Raw genomic sequence first — 23,304 nt, 5'->3', positions numbered from 1 at the left:
TACCCCACACAGGATGTGCTGTTATTTTGAAGGCCGGAAGTGTGTGTGTTGAGGTGGCTTGATGAAAATGAGCAGAGAGATGAGCGATGTCAATAAACGGGTCTCCTGCAGTCCTTCTCCTGTGCTTTGTTCCCACTGCGCTTCTTCACCATTGGAGGCAATCTTAACCTGCTCGGTTACAAAATCAATAAAATACAGTTGCAAAAAAGTACCAGTGCGTTGATATAGTATTGGAATTAAGAAAAGCAAAGTATAAAGGTGGCGTCTGTTGTAATGCAACTACCTTGAAATGCAAGCTAGGAACCTTTAACACAGACTTCAGGGGGAATACTTTAAAGGAGACACATAACAGAAAGTTAGCTGGACCGATGCGTGACTAATGATGATTGTACCTGCCACTGGACTTTACAATAAACTACAAGTGAGTAAGTATACTGCTCTAACCGTCCTCTAGCTCTTTAAAGTCACGTTTGTAACGATTTAGAGTGAAAAAAAGCGTCCCCGTCGCTCTTCCGGTTCCTCCCAAGCCTTTCTCCATGCATCAATGTTCACCAAATATTCACTATAGATAATAGGGAGATTAAATGTTCCTTTGGGTAATTCATTTTTATGTATTTCGCTTTGGTATACTTTGTAAAATGTATTTTGTGTAGTATTTTTGGGTGTCTGGGACGGATTAATTGGATTTCTGATGAGAAAATTGATTCGGCTTTCGTATGTTTTGGTTTTTGTCCGACCTCATCGGGTTAAATGACGTAAACGGAGGTTCCATTGTAGAAATAAACAAGCCATCATTTATTATGTTTTTTTTTTTGCGTCACAGGCTCCAAATGAATGAACCCATTGGCCACAGTTTAGAAGAAAGTTTGGAGTATGAAATGAAGTACTACTGATCCATGACTTTGTTGTCTTATGAGATTATGGGGTATTGATTCTTTTGTTTTTTTCATGTTAGCACAGGTCAAAGGTGAGGCATCCACGTTTGCGTTGCGTGACATGACAGCATTGATGAACTGATTTTCTAGTTTTTATCACAAAAAAACACTTGTTTTCCAATCTCAGAACACCAATAATAATAACATTAGACACTTTTTACTGTCATTTATTTAATTGAGTCACTATTTCTCGACATGAAATTGAATATTCATAGATGGGAAAGTACCTGGTGTGAGGGACTGGCAGGGGAATGACAAGCGAGATAACGCCAGATGCGCCAAACAATATCATGTGCTTGCTTTCATTTGTTTGACCAGAGAGCAAATATTATAATGCTTTATTCGCATTTCCTCATATTCATCACTAAAGCGGAAGCACGGCCTGGAAACCATAGAGGCATGGTATTACAGTAATTCATTCATCATTTTACATAGCAAATAGAAATATAAATAATGCTTACAAATATACAATTACTGTATAAACCAATATTATTGCTATTTAAAATAATAGTAATATACTATGCACTGTACTATATACTATAGTATACTATATATATAATAAGTTACATATTGATGGTGACAGCATCTCTATAGGGTACAATCACTACAATCACTACAGTGATTAGTGCTCAATAATCACCTTAATCACATCATCAATGCTACATACAATAGCTACATTTTTTGATTAGTTGATGTAAGATAATAGCTAAGTCAGCCGATGTACTCGCTGTTCATCATAGTAACATATATTTCATTTTTGCTATGTTTACTGCATCAGGTTTCTATTAGTTTGTATAAGAAGTTTGTATAAGCCTGTTTTTACGCATGTATTAAGATCAGACATAGGTCGTATCTGGATTGTATGAATTAATATTGTAAATAAATGTTTTTATGTACTTTTCATGGGGAATACAAGTGATGCAATTGGATGTACAGTATACACACACACTATAATTTAGATATATGGTAAAAAAATGGAAGCAGACAAAAGGAAGAGGTTAAAATGTAAAACATGACATTTATCTGGGGAAAAAAGTCAGTTTCACTGTCTAAACTTTTTTAGGGGGGAATATATGTGCTGTTTTTGTCTTTAGTGTCTTTGATGTCGTCATGAAAGTTAGTAACAAAGGGACTTTTGAACTCTTTGATTTGCTTTTTTTTTTTAACCGTAGCAGGCGGAGTTAGACAGTCAAAAGGCGAGCCGGTTTGGACCCCAGTATTTAACGTCTCCTTCCGCCGTCCGTCTACTCTGCTGAACAGAGAGCCGTCTGATTATCGCTGGGAGGGTAAGCGCTTTTGTTTCACCTTAACCGTGATTAAATGAATTTTCTTTTGCATGTCGTTGCATTTATGAGGCGTTATTTGTGCGTTTGCTGCTGCGAAGAGACCCGAGTGTGCGGTGGCGCCGCTTAGGCAGCCTTGAGTTTAAAGAGTCGGTGTTCCGTTGGAGTGAAGTAGGTCCTTTGTGTCCTCCATTGCTCTGGTAACACATCAACGGCAAACTAGCTGCCGTAGAAGCCGGCGAGCTAAACTCAAGTTCACTGCTTCGAGCCCCGTAATAACCACTTCAAACGACGTTGTCTAACTTAAGTAACACATTTATATTTTGCGGGGGGAGTCGTGTTTGGAATTTAGACACAATTTTGCCACATTTATCAGCCGGTTTGCGTTAAGACGACCGTTTCAGTTGGCCGGCTAATGCTAACCTAGCTTAAACTGTCTTATTCAATTCAACTGGGTACTCGCGGGCCAACGGTGGCCCGGTAATGGCATCACATTATTACCACGTTAGCATAATTCAGAACTCCAGACTGACCGCCGTTTTTGTAGCATAATTCTTACCCCTTGTTTATGATAATGTATAGGATAATATACTACGGTCCTTTCTGTAGGTTCTTAAAAATATCAGAGCACTCCTGTCATCATACAGAGGATCTTTGACTTTTGTAAAGGAGGTCCTTAAAACAGTAGAACACTCCTGTTGTATAGGCGATCTTTGAATAGTGTTTTTGCAGTTTTTGCATGAAAACAGCATCTCTCCAGTCCTATAGAGCACTGATTCTCAACCGGTGAGTCATGACCCACTTTTGGTGCGTTTTCAGTGGGCTTTGTAGTTTTTGCAAAACAAAAAAAAAACTAGTAGAAAGAACCAATGTCCGTGATGCCTGGTGAATTGGTCAAGCTCGGGCGGCTGGGGAGTGACATTGAGTTTGGACTTGAAGTGCCGTCTGGCCAACACACAGCTGCAAATATTTGCTACTCTGCTGTAGAAGAGCTAGCCATAAAAAGACAGCTCTCACTGATGCTGTGTTGCATGGGGAGATTCCGCCCACAATCAAGACCCGGTACCAGGTACAGTACGGCGGGTCTGGGAGGCGATTCATGCCATCTCCAGGCAGATGGGTGGTCTACAGAAGAAATTGGCCTATTATTATTGGGTGTTGAGTCAACTTTGATAAAATCCATTTATGCATGTAATGTTTTAACTTCTAAGTTTAAATGGGTTTATCATGGGGCTTTGATCCTGGTGCATATTCAGTACTTCCACTTTAGTTCCCTAGTAGTAAATGTTTGTTAGTAAATGCATTATGGTCTTGTTTGCAGAAAATGTCGTGCGGGCTGTGGAAAGAGACACTGGCCCTGGCCGAGGACTACCTGGCCCTGTGCTGCACCAGCGCCCGCTCGGCCCCTCCGTCACCACCTCCCAGCGAATCAGCCGCCGCTATGAGGCGCGTGGCCCAGGATATGGAGGCGCAGAACAAGGCTCGCTTCCAGACCCTGGCTCAGACCTTCCTCAGACAGTGCGGGCCGGACCTGTGCTCCAGCCTCAGGAAGGTGATGGCCGAGCTGGTGGGTGATGGACTCTTGAACTGGGGGAGGGTGGTGTCCCTCTTCGCCTTTACCGGGGTGCTGGCCAGGATGCTGCAGGAGCAGAAAGAGCAGAAGGAGCAGAAGGAGACCGCCGCCAAGCCGGGGCTGGACCTCAGACAGGAGCCTGAAATGTGCAGGAGGCTGGCAGAGACGATCGCTGATTTCCTGGGAGGGGAGAAGAAAGACTGGCTGCTGGAGAACGATGAATGGGTTAGTGCTACTCCCGTTTATTCTGTACTACTAACTACTAGTACTTATACTGCATGGGAACTACTCACTAGGGACACTTTCACATTTGAGAATAGGCTCAAATGTAAATGTGTGTGGGTCAGTTTCTGAAGGTTTATGGTGGGGAAGTGTTAAAAAGGCCCAGAGGGACTTAAGACTTAAAAGTGAAAGTAAATGAAGCATCTTGACATTGGAAAGCACCTACTTGTGATCATGTTCACACTTTCTATTTCACTGTGTAAGCAGACACTTGCATATTATGAGGTCAGCAACCCACTTCACTGTTTCCCTGAATTTCCCGGGGCGGGCGGGGGGGTTTGTCACTCTGGTTTTATTTGACATTTTTTTGTTTTCATGGTGAGACAGATTACCAGACATCTTGTTGAGCCACAGCTTGTTGTTTAGTATTCTTACTTGGAGGGGAAGGAGAAGGGGGGGCGGGGGAGTCTATTTCTGAACAGAGACGCTTCGTAAATAGCCTTTTCTAGGAACAGTTGACTGTCTGCTTTTATGAATGGACACACACATTAGCACGCAGCGTTGGCAGCTGCTCTCAACTGACACAAAAAGCTCAGCCAACTGGAGTTAGCGACAACGGCCAAGTCGATGTTGTCATGATAGAAAGTTGTAGCGAGACAAAGCAGCAGCTGTGTACAGAACACCTGGACGTGACGGCAGGTGTACTCCAGCTGCCCGCCGTGACCTCACTGACGCAATCTATCTTCATATTTGAACCTGCGCTTTTGTGCAAAACACACAACGTTTGTGGACATTTTTGCACAACTTGTTCAGACTTTCTGGAAGCCAACGTGCTGTCGGGGTTATTGTGACATTGCAGACATCAGCACAGCGTGACCACTGGATGTGGAAATACCATTCAGAGGCATCCTTGCTCATTTCCTCTCCCAAATATTGACACTAACCAATATTTCAAGATCAACTCAACCATTGCCTATAAAAAACAATGTTACTCAAATAAAGTTAGTATATTGTCATAATCAGGAAGTCATTGTGACATTTAAATTGTGTACAGTTGGGGCAAGGTAAATGTTTGTTACCAGATAACGTTGTGAATATAAGTCTCAATATTATGAAAATGAGTAAAATTGCAGCTAAGTTGTGTTACAAGTCTATTATGATTTTATGAGAAAAGTTGTAATCACACAAGGGAAAAAAAATAATGTCAAGAAAAGTCTTAAGGTAAAATTGTCAAAATTCTTGTTCTACATATTTAAGCTAATGCAATATAAAAATAAATATAGCATTGAATGTTTTGGGGTAAATGGTCTCGGGGGGGGGGATTCTCCTGGAAAGGCACTGCCAGGTGAATGAGACACACGCAGCTTTTTGCAGCTATAACCATATCTATAAAACACCAACTGATGTCAATATTTTTCATAGAAATGGGCTAATAATTAATAGATGGCCTGTCGATCAGAGCATCTTTAACTTCAGAACGTTTGTGGTTTATCTCTGTTTTTTGGGGGGGTCAAATTCAGACAATAACTGTCTAGCTGCCATGAAATACACATGATATTTTCTTGAATGTTTTTCTCTAAAAAAATTAAAAAAGTGATACTATTTAAATATGTAAATTGGTTAGAAAATATATTTGCTTGCTATGGCAATCCCTTTCAGGAGAAAGAGCCCTCAACCGTTGCTCTTTCTATTGGGAACTTAACTGCGCCCTCTGGTGGTAACTGGCAAGTAGTGAAAGCAGGACGTCTCCCTTGAATATACTTTATTTATATCCTAGTTTGCTCTTTGATCAGGCTTATGTGTGTAAAAGTGCTTTCATGTTCACTGATTGGCGTCATTGTGTTTTTGCAGGAGGGTTTCCGCAAGTTCTGCAGCAGCAGAGAGGCCAGTCAAGACTTGTCCATGAAGACGGCGTTGTTCGCCGCGGCTGGTGTTGGCCTCGCCGGCCTCACCTTTCTGCTCGTACGCTAGCCACACACACACCTTGTTTTTTTTCTTTGTTCTCTTGACCTAACATCAACATGCTGCAGAATCAAGCTGCTCCTCGAACGGGCCGAATGTTTCCAGGCGCACACTCAACTCTCACGGTGGTCTCCTACCCCCCCCTCCTTCGATTGTACAACTGATCTCAATGCCTTCGCACGTATTGGCGTGCCCGACGCACGACGCAGCGTGTATGTAAACACTTTGATTGGTGAAGCCTCCCTCAGCGTTTTGTTTGCTTTTAAACTTGAGCTGCCTTTTTTTTTTTTAGTCATAGCTTCACTTCTTGATCTGAGTTGTGCTCTACAATGTATAAATTAATATATTAATATATTATATTTATAAGAAAGGAAACTGGCCCCCTTTTTTCTTGTTTTCTAAACCAACCTGCGGTGAATTGACTTGATTCTTTTGTCTTGTGTGTTTCCGTGTGTCTCGCCTGGTCAGCAGAGCTGACGACCACACGACGGTGCTATTTGTTGTGAAATGTACCTTTTTTTTTTTTCTTCCTACAACTCCAGGGACCAATCGGATAACAGTTGCTATGGCAACACCTCCCCCAAAACAGACTTGTTATATTTTTACATTGTTTTTGTTCTATTTATTTGACACGGTTTTATAATAAAAGTGATAATAAAAGCGGCATTTTGTTGCTTTGCCAGAAGTATTGTTGTTGTTGTTACTGAGGCTGACATCACAGCTCACAGCTTCACGTATGTAGCTTGTACTCACCCTTTTGGTTATTTAAGACCTTTATATGTAGATTATATATTTCATGTTGGAAAATAGTCTTTTTTTCCAACAGTGGTACTACAGTTTGATAGCTACAGCTACATGGGGAAAAAAATGGCATTATAACCGCTACAGCCCACCTAGTACACTACAAAGAAAAACTACAAAGACATAGCTTGTTTAGCAGAAAGATGCACTTTATTTGCAGTAGGCTACAAATGCTCGTTCTTGTCAAGAAGCAAGTATTGTATCTTGATTGGATGGGGAACCATTTTTTAAGTACCAAATTATGAAAAAATAGGATGCAAAGATTTGTGTGGAGCGTTTTTTTCCCCCAATGCTTTTATGAATTGCATGTCCAATAAAATGATGGCCCACATACCACAGGTTCCCCACCATTGCTTTAAAATCAAACAGAAAAAAGGCAAAGCAGCTCCCTTCCCCTATTAAGTTTATATACCAGACTCATGATGAGAACACTCCCAACAGACTCCAGATCTGCTAAAAACCTTCTAAGGCTTTACAATGTAAAGTTTACATCGTGTGCACACCCTTTTGTGCTTTCAGCGTGCACAGTCATTCAAAGAAGGAAGTCGGCGTCCGGCCTATCGCAGTCCATCCCATCATGCTTTGGTTTTATCTGCAAAAGGGACAGATGTCATGAATGAAGGCAGTGGGCCGCTGACCTTGATCACCTTGGTGATGCTCACCGTGTCCGTGTCTACTTTCTAGCATTGGACATCGCCTGCACCGTCGACACAATCTAACAAAACACAACAAAGGCGTTTAATCATGCATCACGTGTCTTAAATCACCTTTGGATTGGATGCTGTGACTGACACCTCGTTTGTAGACGGGAAAGCGCCGATTTTCAGTTTGGAGTAGATCAACTGGCCGTCCACGGTCACCTCGAAACTGTCTGTGGGCAACAACATAGCATCAGTTCTTTTGGCTCAGCACTTTTACAACAAAAGCAAGGTTAAAAAAATAGACTTTAGAAATAGTAAAAACAGCAAAAAATGGAAGTAGCAAACAAGCAAAACTAAAGTTTCAAGTTTCAAGGAAAAGCAACAGAAACCCTGAAAAAATAGCAAACGCAAAAATATTTCATGAAATATTGCAAGAAGCAGTAAACATTTGTTTTTGGAATACATGATACAAGACTGAAAAGTCGATAGTCTGACGTCACGCAAACTGCAGTACCAATATTGGCCGCGAGATGGCAAACGCGCTATATGTTTAAATTGCGGCCACGCCCATCTTTCAAACCTGTTTAATTCTATATCGCTTAAATTGTTATTAGTATTTTAATTAATATTAACAAAAACATTTGCAAACCTTTTAGTTATATGTATTAATTATATTATCCTAACTTATATTAATAATAATTTTGTTTTTATTAAATTATTTTGAATTAATTCCGTGTTTTAATGATTACCTCTCCTCCCGTATTGGCCAAAAACCTTCACTCCGGGGATCTGCTGAAGAGCCATAGCGAGGTCGTTATACCTCCACTTGTACCCTCATCCATTGCTGGAACACAACACACAATCACTACACAGCACACAACAACGCACTTGACAATATCAGGACTTCCCAACTTACCAGTACTCAATGATGACTTCCGGCATTGTTGTTGTTGTTGTTGTTTGGGCTAGCAAGGTTGAAGCTCAGTCGAGTACCGTCGATTAAAGCTGATTAAAATGACAAGTCATCCTCATCTAAACACTCTTCTTATAAGTCCCAACACGCCCAGCGGGAGGGGCCACTGTCTTCCAGTTTGCCCAGTTTGTTTATGTCACATACTCACTGCATCATCATATTCCTTTCAATGGCGGTGACTCAGCATTAGCATTATAATGCTAATGTCACTTGTACTTCAAAAATGAATATTGTGAAAATAAATAAATGAATTTAAACTTGCCTGAGTCATTCAGAAAGTGAAAGTAGTCATGTTAATCTGTATCACAGTCAAAATGATACTGAAACTGTTGGATCCTTTCATATATTCAGGCTGGATCAGGTTTGGGTGAGTTATCAAAGAAACCTGAACTAGTGCACCGACTCCTTTTGCCGTTTGCGCGAGTAACCGTTCACTCAGCGATGTGAGTCAAACGTTTGTTGTTTTGAAACGATACTGTCTCGCTAATAGTGACATTCAAAAGCACATCAAGCTAACTGCTAATTTAGCAGAATTTAAACAGTATCGACGTGACTCATTTAATGGCTGTACTTTTAAAACGGTCTTATTTTAGACGTTTATATTACAGCCGAACATGTTGCTAAAAGACAAAGAGTTAAGATAATCTTTTGTTTGGTGGTTTAACCCATATTATGGTGCTTTTATGTTACGTTTTTGATATCCGCCCTAATGGCAATGTAATTTTGAATTGCGTTAATGCAATTGTTGCATAACAAGAGTGAATGAAAACCTCAATTTGTAGCTTTTGTGAAAATATATTTGGGAAGGAGGGGGGGGGGGGGGTCCCATACAAATGTATGACAAACAAAACTCATTGAAAGATTTTATTACGGTAGTTTAAAATGCAGTTCAGTACAAAATGTATACAGTAATACCCTTTTAGTGTGCCCTGAATAAAATATTGGTATAATGAGTACATGCAGACAGCAGTATCTATAAGATACAGTGGCTTGTCATCTGCTCACAGGACAGGCCATGACAAAGATATTTGCAATAGTACCTTTGTAACCATAAAACTCTTTTGAGCGGACACACTTTCCAACACAATAAAAGTGACACACAAAATCCTGTAAAAGTTGCATTGCAATCTGCCCATTGTTCTTTCTTACATGATTTCATCAAGGTGATAAAAAGCAGGGATACACGTCTCGGTTTGCACATAATTAGAAGAATAAAAATGACGACTGCGGTGATGCTGTAACAGATATACAATGCACTTTGATTTCATTTCATATATGTGTGTTAAAACAAGGCAACATCAACAAACGTCAATAAATAATAACTTGTATAATAATTCATGTACCTTCTCGTGCCGTCATACTTAGAGCATTTTTTTTTTTTTTTTTTAAATATCATGAGTGATGACGTCCCGGAGTTGGGGGTTCTTCCAGTTGATTGGCTCCTCGGCTATGATTGGAGGATCGGAGGAAAGCAGCGAAAAGACTTCACGACCGCTAAAAGTCATCACAGCATCAGCTTCATTGATTGGTGGAACTCCTTGGCTCCGCTTCCAGGGTTGGGCGGGTCTTCTTGCGGGAAGGTCACCTTATCAGGTGTGTATTCGTTCCTCTTTAAATCTGAACGGAAAAACTCAATCAGAGGAAGGATTCAATTGGGTTGTGAAGAAAAGAATCTCTTACCAGGAAGTTTGAGCTTCCGACAGCAGGAATTGCAGTGATGTTTAGCACGAAAGTTACGAATGGCGTCGTCACCCAGGTTGGCGGGCCCAAAGATCATGTCGTAAGACCTGTGGGGCGGCAAACACACGTATAAAGAAAGTGAAATCTTAGCCATGTATGCCATATACGATAAATTTGCATGAATCACATTCATAGTTCATAGCAAAGAGTCGTGACTCATTTCAGGAAGTGACGTCATCGGGCGACACCTCTAAGCTAAAGCAGGCTAAACAAAGCCATTTTAAGGTAGATTGTACACTTGGTTCGGTGTAGTTTGTAAAAATAGTAGTCATGCTAAAATGTTGCGTTGCTGCTGGATGTTCATAGTTTTGCCCAACCGATATGGGATTTATGGGGCTGATACCGAAAAAGTTGATATATTTGACAATGATATGTTTGCTGTGGGGCCGGCGGAGGACATTGAACACTGAACAATGCAGGACATGATTACAAACAATATGTAGCATATTTATATATTGCATATATAACATAGTGAAAGGGTCACTTTGATGGTTTCTATCAGTATACATTTTTGTTGTTGTTTTTTTTAATATTCCACATAGTTAAATTTTCTTCTTAAATAATCTTTATAAAATTTCTCTTTGTAAATTTTTACTTTACTCAAACTTCTTTTCCAAAAGTAAAAAAAAAAAAGAAATCCACCAAAAATATTTAAAATGTTAAGACTTTAGACTTGGTCATACTACAACTTCTAAAAAAATAAAAATAAAAAAAGGAATTAATGTCAAGTATACACTTCTAAAATTACATTATTTTTCCCATTATTACAAGTTGTTTTTTTTAGTTTTTTAAAATTTTTCTCTGAAGTTATTTTTTCAATTTCTGCTCTTTTTTTAATTTTTGATTATTTTTTGTATATTCCCCCCCCTCATAATCATGACTTTAAGCCAAAACATTTTCACTTCATTACGTAACATTCAAGCTTTCCAGAAATTACAGTATTGTTGTTTTTCCACAATATAATGACTTTCAAAAATAATGTGTTTTTCTTTTCTTATTTTTGAAGTTTACGCTACTAAAATGATATTAAATTTCCTAATTAAGTAAATTTTTTTCTCATTAGATTACAACTTTTTTCTCTGAATATTTTTGCAAATGTTGCAATGTTGACATCTCTGGTATGTAGCATTAGTACAAATATTATATTGTGAAATATGCCTTTAAAATACACATTTGCTAAATATGCATTTGTGTTCATCCTTTTCAAAAAAACATTCAAGTGCCTGGGCTAGCTGCTCGAGGCAGACACTACTAAAATTACATTATTTTTTTTACATTATTACAAGTTTTTTGTTTAGTTTTTGAAAAATTTTCTCTCAAGTTATTTTTTCAATTTCTGCTCTTTTTTTTATTTTCGACTATTTTTTGTACATTTTCCCCCCTTCATAATCATGACTTTAAGCCAAAACATTTTCACTTCTTTACGTAACATTCAAACTTTCCAGAAATTACAGTGTTGTTGTTTTTCCACAATATAATGACTTTCAAAAATAATGCGTTTTTCTTCAATATTTGAAGTTTACGCCACTAAAATGATATTAAATGTCCTCATTATGTACATTTTTTCTCATTAGATTACAACTTTTTTCTCTGAATATTTTTGCAAATGTTGCAATGTTGACATCTCTGGTATGTTTACATTAGTACAAATATTATATTGTGAAATATGCCTTTAAAATACACATTTGCTAAATATGCATTTGTGTTTATCCTTCCAAAACACATTCTAGTGCCTGGGCTAGCTGCTCGAGGCAGACAGCCGCCCACTTTAGGAGTTGTCAATGAGTTATCTTTGTGTTCCGTTTACAAGTACGGACATGCTGGGTAATATTGTAATAGTTCCACATGCTGTATGTTGACCTTGTGTTAGCATGATCAAAGAGATCAAAGAGGTGAATTTCATGCAGTACAATTTTGTAAGAACGTACCCTTTCTCGCCGCTCTTTATCACGGATGGATCGGTCAGAATCTCTCCAACCCCTGCAGAGAAACGTCACGTGTATAAATGTTCCTCCAAGGTGAAGGTGATAACTTCCTTCTTACCCTGCAGGTCCAGCACCAGCAGCTCGCCTCGCGTGTACTCGTAGGTCCAGTGGCTGAAGGCCAGCATGGTCTCCTCGAGCAGGTTGGTGGGAACGATCTCGTCGCCGTTGTTGTTGTTGAACTTCCTGAACTCCCCCGTGATGCACTCCTCGATGGCGAACCATTGGCCTGCCGAGTGACAGTAGAGCAGGTACACCTCCAAGAACCTGCAAGGAAGAATATTTACACTCAAGAAAATATATCTGAACATAAAAAAAATGGAAGACGGACGGCTATAACGTACAGTAGACAGCCATTATTACCGTCATAGATAGCTATGATTACACGGATATAAAAACGGATAAAAGAAGCCTGTCCATCGAGTTAGGTGAGAAACTGAGTTGCAGAGTCATGGTGACACCCATAACGATAAATAAATCACATAAAACCTGGATCATACTGTAAATGTCATCTGTGGATGACCTGGTTAACAGTTTTAAATACAGCGGCGTCTTGGTTAAGGTCATTCATTCGTCCCATAAGGTCCGACTCAGTATGAGAGCGAACATTAACCAAAGTTCTGTTTGTGTTTGGCGGTATATTTAACTTCTAACCATGCTTTTACAACTACCATGTTGACCAAACCTCTTATTCAATGCAAAAAAATCTAACAAATCATATTCGATTATGAAATCCTAACTAATAACTTCATCACACTTCATCATCTTAAAAGTGAGTGGCAGGAAGACAAGCTCCGACTCGCTTGGAGAAAAGTTACTTTTTCTACTGTTCTACTTTTATCTACTGTTACCTCATATTACAAATATACAACATAAGGTGGCTAGAAATATTTCAATATTTAACAAAGCAAAATTTGTTCTCAATCAGAAATCACTCCACACTCTTTATTGCTCTCTGGTTCTACCATATCTTACTTATTGTGTGGAAATATGTGGTAATAACTAGAAAAACAATCTTCACATCGCTAAATGTACTGCAAAAAAGGTCAGTAAGGATCATTCATAATGCCGCCTACAGAGAACATACTAACTCCTTATTTCTAAAATCACAAATACTTCAACTTGCTGATATAGTTCATCTTCAAACAGCTAAAATAATGCATAAGGCTAAAAATAACCAATTAGCTAAAAATGTCATCCAATACTTCTCTACAAGAGAGGAGAAATATGATCTCAGGGAAGAACTACATTTCAAACACTTATATGCTAGGACTACGTTAAAAAGCCATAGCATTTCAGTATGTGGAATCAAACTATGGAATGGATTGAGTAAGACCCTCAAACAATGCACAACGATGAGCCAATTCAAGAAACAATACAAGCAGTTGATGTTTGCTAAATACAAGGATGAAGAGTCTTGAACCAGTCATGATGTGCTATACATATCACTATATTGACACTTACTATGGTACACATTATGTCATTGGATGGTCATATCACCTTGTACTTTGGTATATGACAAAAAAAAACTATATTAGGAAAGCAGGAAGTGAACAAATGTAACAGTTACTGATTGTAAAAGTACCAGATGGAGGGGTAGGATTTAATAAGCTTTGCTTCTTCCTACTTCTTTTGGACATGTGGAACTGTGAACTGATTATGTGATGCATTCAATTGTAATCTGATGCATGTTCAATTGAAATAAAACCATTACCATTACCAATTAACAAAGCATGGTTTTGGAATGTGGGAGGAAACCTGAGTACAAATAAAAATAAATAAAAATAATAGTAAAAATAAAAATAAAATGTAAAAATAAAAAAAATAAAACAAAAACCAAAAACAGAAAAAAACAAAATAAAAAAAAAACACTTAAGCTATATTAGGAAAGCAGGAAGTGAACAAATGTAACGGTTACTGATTGTAAAACTACCAGATGGAGGGTAAGATTTAATAAGCTTTGCTTCTTCCTACTCCTTTTGGACATGTGGAACTGTGAACTGATTATGGGATGCATTCAATTGTAATCTGATGCATGTTCAAATGAAATAAAACCATTACCATTACTTGGGACCACTTGTTGATTTGCATGTACAAATGTCTACAATGCTTCAATATAAGGTGACTGGTATTTCTAACAAAGTGTCTTATATGTAAATTACCAAATATAATATTTGGACTATATATGGACTAAAAGAGTACTTCACTGGCCTGTAGCGCCAACTACTTTGTTTGCTAACTGAGGACTCCAAAAGAAGCAGAAGCTCAAAACCTTGGTATGTGACAAAAAAAATTACATTAGGAAAGCAGGAAGTGAACAAATGTAACAGTTACTGATTGTAAAAGTACCAGGTACCAAAAGAAGCGGAAGCTCAAAACCTTGTCGTCGTGTATTACCTTGGCGAGTATGGAATAGTCTTGGGTCTGATCTGGTTGAACGCGACCGTCAACTTCTGAGCCGCTCGCTGCTGTTGTATTTCCTGAACGTGTGCAGGGAAAACAAAGTGGCGTGACTTGTCGACGTCTGTAATCGTGAGTGCACATTTTTTCCTGCGGCGTGTGAAGGTGTTCTACATACCCTGAGACAAAGGTGCAACACAGTGTCGTCCTTGTAGATGCTCTGCCAGGTCTGGACCACCTCAGGGAGGAAGGACTTGACGATGTACAGGTGTCCCGGTTTGAGGATGTCGTACTCGGACCAGGTGCAGAGGACTTTGAGGGCTCTTCTCAGGCCGCCGCCCATTTCCTCCTTGCTGAGAAACTCGATTTTGGCACAGAGGCCACGCTGGGCCCAGGAAGACATGCTGTTGTTGATGGTGTTGGGCGAGCTCTCCTCCAGGCGGTACACCGTCACTGGCTCTCCTGATGTAGCATAAAAAAATACATTACAATACATACAGTACATTATACCAGCAGACACATGATACAGTGGATGCTCTAAACCAGGGGTCGGCAACCCTTCCTATCAAAAGAGCCATTTTACCCCCATGCTCACTAAAGGAAAATAGACTGGAGCTACAAAACATAACAATATCTTCTAAACCTTTGAAAGTTTACCAGTTTTAACAGCAGAATACAACAAATAGAAGTACAGTGTACATGTGTAATGGATGCCACTTCTTGCTAATATAAATGTACATAAATATCTGTGTAAATTAAATGTAAACTTTAACTGGTGTGTTTATTCTGGCGCCAAAGTGTTAAATACTTGAGCATTGCGAACGGAGCCGCAACAATCAGGCTGAAGTGCCGCGGGTTGCTGACCCCTGCTCTAACAGGAAATACATGAAAAAAAATTAAAAATAAAATAAACAGCTCAGCTCAGCGCGGCACGGCACGGCACGGCGGTCGAGTGGTTAGCACGTAGACCTCAAAGCTAGGAGACAAGGGTTCAATTCCACCCTCGGCTATCTCTGTGTGGAGTTTGCATGTTCTCCCCGTGCATGCGTGGGTTTTCTCCGGGTACTCCGGTTTCCTCCCACATTCCAAAAACATGCTAGGTTAATTGGCGACTCCAAATTGTCCATTTTGTTTTATTGTACCGTGGTTGAATTCTCTTTTGCTCGTGTATGATTGAAAAGGGCTGCACGGCGGACGGGGGGTTAGCGCGCAGTCCTCACAGCTAGGAGACCAGAGTTCAATTCCACCCTCGGCCATCTCTATGTGGAGTTTGCATGTTCTCCCCGTGGTTTTCTCCGGGTACTCCGGTTTCCTCCCACATTCCAAAAACATGCTAGGTTAATTAGCGACTCCAAATTGTCCATAGGTATGAATGTGAGTGTGAATGGTTGTTTGTCTATATGTGCCCTGTGATTGGCTGGCGACCGGTCCAGGGTGTACCCCGCCTCTTGCCCGAAGACAGCTGGGATAGGCTCCAGCACCCCCCGCGACCCTTGTGAGGATAAGCGGTAGAAAATGAATGAATGAATGAATAAACAGCTCAGCCAACATTAGCTCTGCTTGTTTTGCTTTTTCTTTGGCTTTCTTCCAACAAATTTGAATGTATAGTGTACAACTTTAGATCATTCACTGTACTGTATGTGAATCTTATGTTTGTTTACCTTATATTTACCGATGTGCGGGTTTGTCTGTGTTGCAACAACGCACGATTGGTTAAAGCGGCCTTGAGTTAGTTGGGTTAGCGCGCCACCTGTTGCTTTGATGCAATGCCAATGTGGTTTAGTACGGAAAGACCATTTTGTGCAGATTACAGGGGAAACTGTACGGAGAAGAAACAATGACCTCATGGCGTGTTGATGTGTACCCGCTCTATATGAAATCACCAATTTGATGCTATATTTACTCAATTTGTTCACGGACAAAAACTGTTTAAAGTCCTGCCAGTTTAACTCGTCAGACGACTTGAACATAACTAACAAAAGACCAAAACACACACACACAGAGAGACAAAAGGTTGCGGAAGCGTAGGAGGTGCAGAAACCACACCCGCCTGTCTGGCTCTGCATTTCCTCCTCAAAAGTGCCAGCTACATCACGTGACTGGGTGTTCACGCACTCAGAGGAACATTCTCACCTCTAGGGGGCACCGGCGTGAAGGGGATGCTTTGGGACAATCTCATCAGGTTGTTGCGCTCAACAGCTGAAAGACGAAAAGTGGATTCTTTTAAGTCACATTTGCCTGATGGATCACATGGTTTCAAGTGTAACACTAACATGTCATTAATGACTTTTTAGGTCCCTAAAAAGGCAGTAATTTAGTGTAGAACAACAGCATTTCCTCCACAAGCCCACCTGAGTACTGGTAGCTCTCCATGGGCTTGAAGGGTGAACCGATGGCTGCAGATAAAAAATAAAATAAAAATTAAAGTTCCATTTAGCACTTTGTATATAAACTGGAAGAGTACAATCATTTGTTATACACTGAAAATCCAAAATGTATCACCAAAACTAGTAAACAATTTCACCTGTTAAAACAAGTGAAAACACTGAAAGTACACCAATTAAAGATATGTCACGCTCACAGTCTTTTCTGGCTCCGAGGTGGGTGTGGCGAGGTGTGTAGAGTGAGACAGAAGCTACAAAAACAAACATAAAAAAAAAATCAACTATGAACTGCCAATTATTGTCACGTTCCTTAAATATTTTGTAATATTTATTTCTAAAAGCGTGTATAATGTTGTAAAGTCAATAAAATGCAGTGGAAATAATAATCTTGTGGCTGATCCTGGACCAGGACCTTCTTGATTGAACAGAAGATGGTACAAGAACAGTGAAATTCTTACCGCTTAATGTGTCCTCCCCAGGGGGTTGGCTGGACAAAAAAAAGAAATAATGAAGATTACGGCACTGTGGTGGTGGTACACCAGTATGAAATATCCGGGTTGCAAAGTAATACCACGATGGTTCACTTCATACAGATACTGCTGCTGTCCAACAAGGGTCAGTTCATTAATGTACATATATTTATACTGTGTATTCTGTATATTTTGTATTTTTCATTCTTTTTTTAATAGATGTATCTGTACCTACCTCACCAAAACAAATTCCTAGTATGTGTTGATCATACCTGGCAATAAACCTTTTTCTGATTCTGATTTACAGTATGTGCATGAAATGAATGTACAGTATATACCGGATACTTACAGGCTGCTTGCTTGGGCTGATTTCACCTGTACTCGTTCCTGTGGGAGAAAAAAACAATGAGTTATTCAATGTCACAGCCTTATGTCCACCATGCTGTTAGAATGCAGTCGGAATTATTTGTATTTCAGGTGTTTTGAGGGGTACCAACTAGGGATCGATCGATATGTTTTTTTTGGGGCCGATGCCGATACCGATTTTTTTCCATCACCCTCAGCCGATGGACGATTTTGCTTGGGCCGATATTTGTGGCCGATACTGCTTTTCCTCCCCCAATTTACATGAAAAAATGACCATGATAAATATTACAGGTCTCATGTTTAAACAAGGGCGGCACGACGGTCTAGTGGTTAGCGCGCAGACCAGGGTTCAATTCCACCCTCGGCCATCTCTGTGTGGAGTTTGCATGTTCAAGGAAAAAAAACGCAAATATCGATCCTTAGTATCAACTCATGTCACTAGACACACAGTAGTCTATTGATTGGTCCATGTACCTGTATTATGCATACACGTGCTCAGAACGAATACAAAATACTGCATGTCCTCCATTGTCATCGTTTTACAGTGTTGTTGGCTGTCTGTGTCTAACATGCTATGATGTCACACTTTAATACTAGTCCTGTTCAACTGTACCGCGTGCACGCTTCCTACCAGCACTGATGACCTCGGCTCCTCGTGGATGAGGATGTCCTCAGCTGACACTCGACTCCGGTCCTTCTTGCTCAGAGCTGCAGAGACACGACATTCCGCATCAGCATCTATCCCGTTTTCATGACATTAGGGGTTTTATTGTTATTTTAAAGCCTACTTGAGTTGGGATGGAGAAAAGCCGGACTCCTGTCAAACTCAGTGAAGCCAGCGTAGGAGTTGACAGCTCTGATGTGACCATGACCTTCCGGCTGACCCTGGGAACACAGCAGCAGGGTTAGGACGACAGGTGGATCATATTGGCTGCTTACATGCGGTACTTTAATCAGATGTTAGTGGCGCTTTACCAAGGTTTACATGTGGCATATCATAACGGCATCTAACATCAGAAATTTTGTTACGTTAAAATGGGACCTGTTATGCTTTTTCCACTTTTCTGATCTATAAATTATGTTAGAGCGTTTCAGATAATGAGGTTTGCGTATTTGCCACACATTTGCCCATAACGAGTAATGGGCGATGGAGACAATATGCAATAGGATCGCATGGTAGAGATTTTAATTCTCAGCCAATCACGATAAAGTATGTTAATGATGCATCTAGCCCCAACCTACAAAATTGAGAGCGTGTCTTTGGAGCGACATCCATCATATGGATATGGATTTTCTTTATCTCTGCAGATAGTACTTCATTCATTCATTCATTTTCTACCGCTTTTTCCTCACGAGGGTCGCAGGGGTGCTGGAGCCTATCCCAGCTGTCTTTGGGCGAGAGGCGGGGTACACCCTGGACTGGTCGCCAGCCAATCACAGGGCACATATAGACAAACAACCATTCACACTCACATTCATACCTATGGACAATTTGGAGTCGCCAATTAACCTAGCATGTTTTTGGAATGTGGGAGGAAACCGGAGTACCCAGAGAAAACCCACGCATGCACGGGGAGAACATGCAAACTCCACACAGAGATGGCCGAGGGTGGAACCACTCGACCGCCGTGCCGCCCCAGATAGTACTTGAATATTAAATTAATCTGCAACATTATTCTGTATTGTAGGAGCCATGAATGAGTTTGGATTCATTTTTTGTAGGTGCATGATAGTTTAAATTTGAATAGTGGTGTTTGTTATTGTTTATGATATTATTTAGATTTGTTGTGATCACGTGGACAAGGCAAGTAGGTCAAATGGTTGAACTCATTTTTTATATCTCAGAGATTTTTTATGTGTGGCGCGTCAAACAAAGTAAAGGCCCGGCTTCAGCCTCTCAGCGACTCTTTTGTATGAAGTCGCTATATGTATTATCCTGGTCAAAACTACTTTTTTTAAATCTGTTCCTACACAATATGTAATACAAACACACCTGTTGTCTGTTGCGTGTGGCCGGGCTGTGCTGTGGGCTGCAGCTGTCTTTGGGTGTAGAGTGCTGGAGGTCAATGCTGTCTTTATGTCCTGTAACAAAGATAAATGCGAGTTTATAAGAGTTTGATGCAATCTAGCAAACATCACATTGTCTAACAGGACTGACAATTCCTCTTCTCCATGCATTAGCTGATAGGAATGGTAGTCGGATATTTATCGTTACTTAAATTTACGGCTGTTATTGTGATTTGCTGAGCAATATTTAGAACCAAAAAAAGGAGGCAAATCATACAAATCCCAACACCACACTTCTACGAAACTCAAAAAAGCGATTCTTAATAGAATTATGAACCCGCCTCCACCTGTCAAATAATGAAAACCTCCACAATGTCAATCATTCATGCAGCGGTCACATCTGGACCGCACCAGAACCAACAGAGAGAATAGACAAGAGGAGAGAAAAGGGAGGGGAAAAGCAGCTTCGCTCCTGATCCGAGTACCCGGCAGATGCAGCCCTCAACTCAAACCTCTCACAACGGTCCTCTTGTCACAACATTGACCCTCATAGGTGGACCCCGGCGGAGGGGTTGGCGCTTCGCAATCCCTTGTTCGTCTGTGGGGGCTCTGGGCTGTCACAGCGGGGGTGTGAACACAACACGGCGGTCCGCTGTGTTCTCGGCTTTGAGTGTTTCGTTCACGTCTACTGGGAGAGGCTGACGTGCCCTCATCGTCGCAGAAAGCCTCATTGACGTACCCCATAGTCCCCTCCCCCCTTCTGGACCCGCCTTCTAACAACTCTGCATTGTTGGAGCAAGCAGGCAAGCAGGCAGGCTGAGTAGAGCTCAAAGCTTTAGATACAACGAGAACAGTAGGATACGCACACACACAGTTCTCATCGTCCTCACGTGTCTTTGGAGCGACATCAGATTCACCGTCACACTTACCAACAAACGCCCCAAACTCTACAATGGTGCTGTCGGGCGGTTGCTCACAAGACCCAACAAGGGCGAGTTCGGGGTGGCTGGAGACGCTGGGCTGGGAAGGGGTGCTGCTGATGTGGAAGTGAGCCCCACGAGAGGGCACATTGGGGAGGCTGGATGGCGAGTCGGAATAGTCCGGCTTATGTGGACGGGTCAGCTTACTGTGGGTAAGAGAGTGGCCCCGGAGACGCAGCTCTGGAGGGGAAAAGGCCACAGCACTTTGGACAAAGGCACTGGGGGCACCACTGCTGGAGGAGCCAGCCTCTGCAGCGAGGTGCCCGAGCCCAAGCAAACCCCTTCTCTCTGGACTCGGATGAGGATCTGTCCCCAGTCCTGGCAGGGGGCTGGGCCTGACTCGACGGCTATCAGTCCCGTCTTCAGCACCAATCCCAAAAAGCGAGTCTGCTATGTTAGCTCCAGCTTGGGAAAAAGCAGAGCCGAAGTAGGCCCCCACGCTCCGCTTGCTTATCACGGAAGATTTGGACTGGGGGCCGGTGTCTGTTGCCACGGGAACAATGCTGGGGACCACGTTCTTGGAAAGGCTGAGTTCCCGGGTGATACGATTATGGACCTTGCTAGCCTCTGATGCCCTCTGAGCAGTCAACGTCTTCAGGGTGTCCACAGTGAGAGCGGAGAGGTCCTGGAGGTGACCGATCTGGGAGTCCAACGTGTGTAAAGAACGTTTGATGAAGTTGACCTTGTTGCCGACCTCCTTCAGCTGCATGCACATGGTCTCGACCCTGAAAAGGACCACAGATATGTTAGATTTCTACACTGCAGTACATCCTACTCGGTTATTAATGATCATGCCTTTCAGACGTGAGACGGATGCGCTCCTCACTCCCAGAGTGAAACTGATCGTCTTTTTCATGAAAGTACGTCTCCACACATTGCTCCTCAAAGTCATGGAGCTTCTTTTGGTCTTCCTCGGTGAGAAACAGCTCTGAAGGGAAAAGTATGAAATTAATCAATTAAAAAAGCAGAGGTGAAAAAACCTTCAACTCCAATCCTGTAGGTGGCAGTAATCAGCTTTTCGCCTGTCAAAAAAGCTACAAAAATGTAATCTAATTTCATGAGTTGATTTTATCTTAGCATGATAACATACAACATACCAACCACACGCAAAAACACGTGGGGTTAAGTTGGGACACTAAAAAAATGATTGTGTGCAAACATACTTGGTCCATAGGTGTGCTCCTTCTTTCTCTTCCTGCACATGCAGAAGAGCGAGTAGATATGGCACAGGAGGATGAAGGGGGGCGGCAGGACTGGTTTTTCGTGGTAGGCCATGACAAAGTGGTAGCGCTGGTACTTCCACACCAGGTTGGAGATGGACTTCACCTGTAGGTACACGTTGCTGACAGAAGAACAGGGATGATGTTCACCGCCGTGTTTCATATGCACATCAGTATTCATATATTAAAAATGGAAATGTATTCATTTGTAGTTTTGTTTTTGCTTTTCACAGAAAATTGACTTGACCGGGCAATGTGAAGATATCTGCCTTTGCATGTACACAGGAAAAAGTCATTTAGCATTTAATAAAGTTAAAAAAGGCGGCATGGCGGTCGAGTGGTTAGTGCGCAGACCTCACAGCTAGGAAACCAGGGTTCAATTCCACACTCTGCCATCTCTGTGTGGAGTTTGCATGTTCTCCGTGTGCATGGGTGGGTTTCTCCGGGTACCGCTAGGTTAATTGGCGACTCCAAATTGTCCATAGGTATGAATGTGAGTGTGAATGGTTGTTTGTCTATATGTGCCCTGTGATTGGCTGGCGACCAGTCCAGGGTGTACCCCGCCTCTCGCCCAAAGACAGCTGGAATAGGCTCCAGAATGTCTACTATAGTAGGTAATGCAAGTGTAAAGGTGACTTTACACTTCTGTCATCTGTTGCTCCTCACACAAACTTGCTAATGTTGCCTTTTTTGTCATATGTGTATGAATATTTTGCAGCTTCACTGTTTTGTCATTGAATGTAGCCGATAATTAGAAAAAAAATGCATTCAGTAAAGTCATTCAAATATGTTGTGAATGTAGTATCCTACAATGACCACTAGGTGTCAGTCATGTTACTGTAATGTTTGCTGAGGCACACAAGCACCAGGATTTTATTCAATAATCCCTAATAAAAACAAACGCTACTGTTACTACAGTAGCCCATGCCAAGCTAAAACTCAACTATGACCCCCCCCCCCCACGTCACTTCCTGTCTGCGGCCCCACTCAGCTCCCCTAGCATAAACATATTTACAGTAACACACACGAGCATGAGTCTTATTTACCTTTTGTATGGATCTTTTTCTGTTATTATGTCTACTGTAGGGCGGCACGGTGGTCGAGTGGTTAGCACACAGACCAGGGTTCAATTCCACCCTCGGCCATCTCTGTACGTTTGACTGTTCTCCTTGTGCATGTGTGGATTTTCTCCGGGTACTCCGGTTTCCTCCCACATTCCAAAAACATGCTAGGTTAATTGGCGACTCCAAATTGTCCATAGGTATGAATGTGAGTGTGAATGGTTGTTTGTCTATATGTGCCCTGTGATTGGCTGGCGACCAGTCCAGGGTGTACCTTTCTAGCTTAGAATTGGTTAATGGCTTT

The 23,304-nt window shown here is 41.3% G+C and overlaps 2 protein-coding genes and 1 long non-coding RNA gene across 6 annotated transcripts in view; 1 reads left to right on the top strand and 2 right to left on the bottom strand.

Annotated features, from left to right (window-relative positions):
- The first annotated feature begins 298 nt into the window (after positions 1-298).
- bcl2l10 (BCL2 like 10) lies at positions 299-6,660 on the top strand. Of its 4 annotated transcripts, none has more exons than XM_058089325.1 (4): positions 329-421; positions 2,108-2,221; positions 3,540-4,016; positions 5,865-6,660. In XM_058089325.1, the coding sequence occupies exons 3-4, from the start codon at positions 3,543-3,545 to the stop codon at positions 5,982-5,984; spliced, it is 594 nt and encodes a 197-aa protein (XP_057945308.1). In that variant the 5' UTR covers positions 329-421; positions 2,108-2,221; positions 3,540-3,542; the 3' UTR covers positions 5,985-6,660. The 4 variants fall into 4 exon arrangements, with proteins under 4 accessions (XP_057945306.1, XP_057945308.1, XP_057945309.1 ...); XM_058089326.1 differs by having other exon boundaries at positions 410-425; XM_058089323.1 differs by lacking the exon at positions 2,108-2,221 and having other exon boundaries at positions 299-421.
- Positions 6,661-6,904: 244 nt separating this feature from the next.
- LOC131139589 (uncharacterized) lies at positions 6,905-8,698 on the bottom strand. The gene is made up of 5 exons (XR_009132273.1): positions 8,334-8,698; positions 8,167-8,261; positions 7,571-7,647; positions 7,439-7,491; positions 6,905-7,368 (listed from the first exon to the last, which is right to left on the bottom strand). It is a non-coding gene; the product is annotated as an uncharacterized LOC131139589 (long non-coding RNA).
- A 543-nt stretch (positions 8,699-9,241) lies between these two features.
- The window catches only part of trpm7 (transient receptor potential cation channel, subfamily M, member 7), a 42,583-nt gene continuing 28,520 nt past the window's right edge, over positions 9,242-23,304 (bottom strand). Inside the window, exons 24-40 of the mRNA XM_058088608.1 lie at positions 21,883-22,061; positions 21,515-21,647; positions 20,669-21,444; positions 19,726-19,814; positions 18,521-18,617; positions 18,364-18,440; positions 17,716-17,753; positions 17,355-17,383; positions 17,094-17,147; positions 16,864-16,908; positions 16,646-16,711; positions 14,691-14,974; positions 14,510-14,592; positions 12,174-12,379; positions 12,059-12,110; positions 10,071-10,177; positions 9,242-10,007 (exon numbers count right to left, since the gene is read on the bottom strand). Coding sequence (XP_057944591.1) covers positions 9,895-10,007; positions 10,071-10,177; positions 12,059-12,110; positions 12,174-12,379; positions 14,510-14,592; positions 14,691-14,974; positions 16,646-16,711; positions 16,864-16,908; positions 17,094-17,147; positions 17,355-17,383; positions 17,716-17,753; positions 18,364-18,440; positions 18,521-18,617; positions 19,726-19,814; positions 20,669-21,444; positions 21,515-21,647; positions 21,883-22,061 — 2,428 coding nt within the window. The 3' untranslated portion in view covers positions 9,242-9,894. The remainder of the gene's footprint in view (positions 10,008-10,070; positions 10,178-12,058; positions 12,111-12,173; positions 12,380-14,509; positions 14,593-14,690; positions 14,975-16,645; positions 16,712-16,863; positions 16,909-17,093; positions 17,148-17,354; positions 17,384-17,715; positions 17,754-18,363; positions 18,441-18,520; positions 18,618-19,725; positions 19,815-20,668; positions 21,445-21,514; positions 21,648-21,882; positions 22,062-23,304) is intronic.

Source organism: Doryrhamphus excisus, chromosome 12 (genome assembly GCF_030265055.1).
Source record: "Doryrhamphus excisus isolate RoL2022-K1 chromosome 12, RoL_Dexc_1.0, whole genome shotgun sequence".
NCBI lineage: Eukaryota > Metazoa > Chordata > Actinopteri > Syngnathiformes > Syngnathidae > Doryrhamphus > Doryrhamphus excisus.
This window is presented reverse-complemented; position numbering and strand designations above follow the sequence as displayed.

Bases quoted from the DNA above. Each gene is read 5' to 3' on its own strand.
- bcl2l10 (XM_058089323.1), top strand. From the start codon at position 380: ATGATGATTGTACCTGCCACTGGACTTTACAATAAACTACAA. The intron at 422-3,539 runs GTGAGTAAGTAT...TCTTGTTTGCAG, and splicing joins GACTTTACAATAAACTACAA to AAAATGTCGTGCGGGCTGTG. The intron at 4,017-5,864 runs GTTAGTGCTACT...GTGTTTTTGCAG, and splicing joins TGCTGGAGAACGATGAATGG to GAGGGTTTCCGCAAGTTCTG.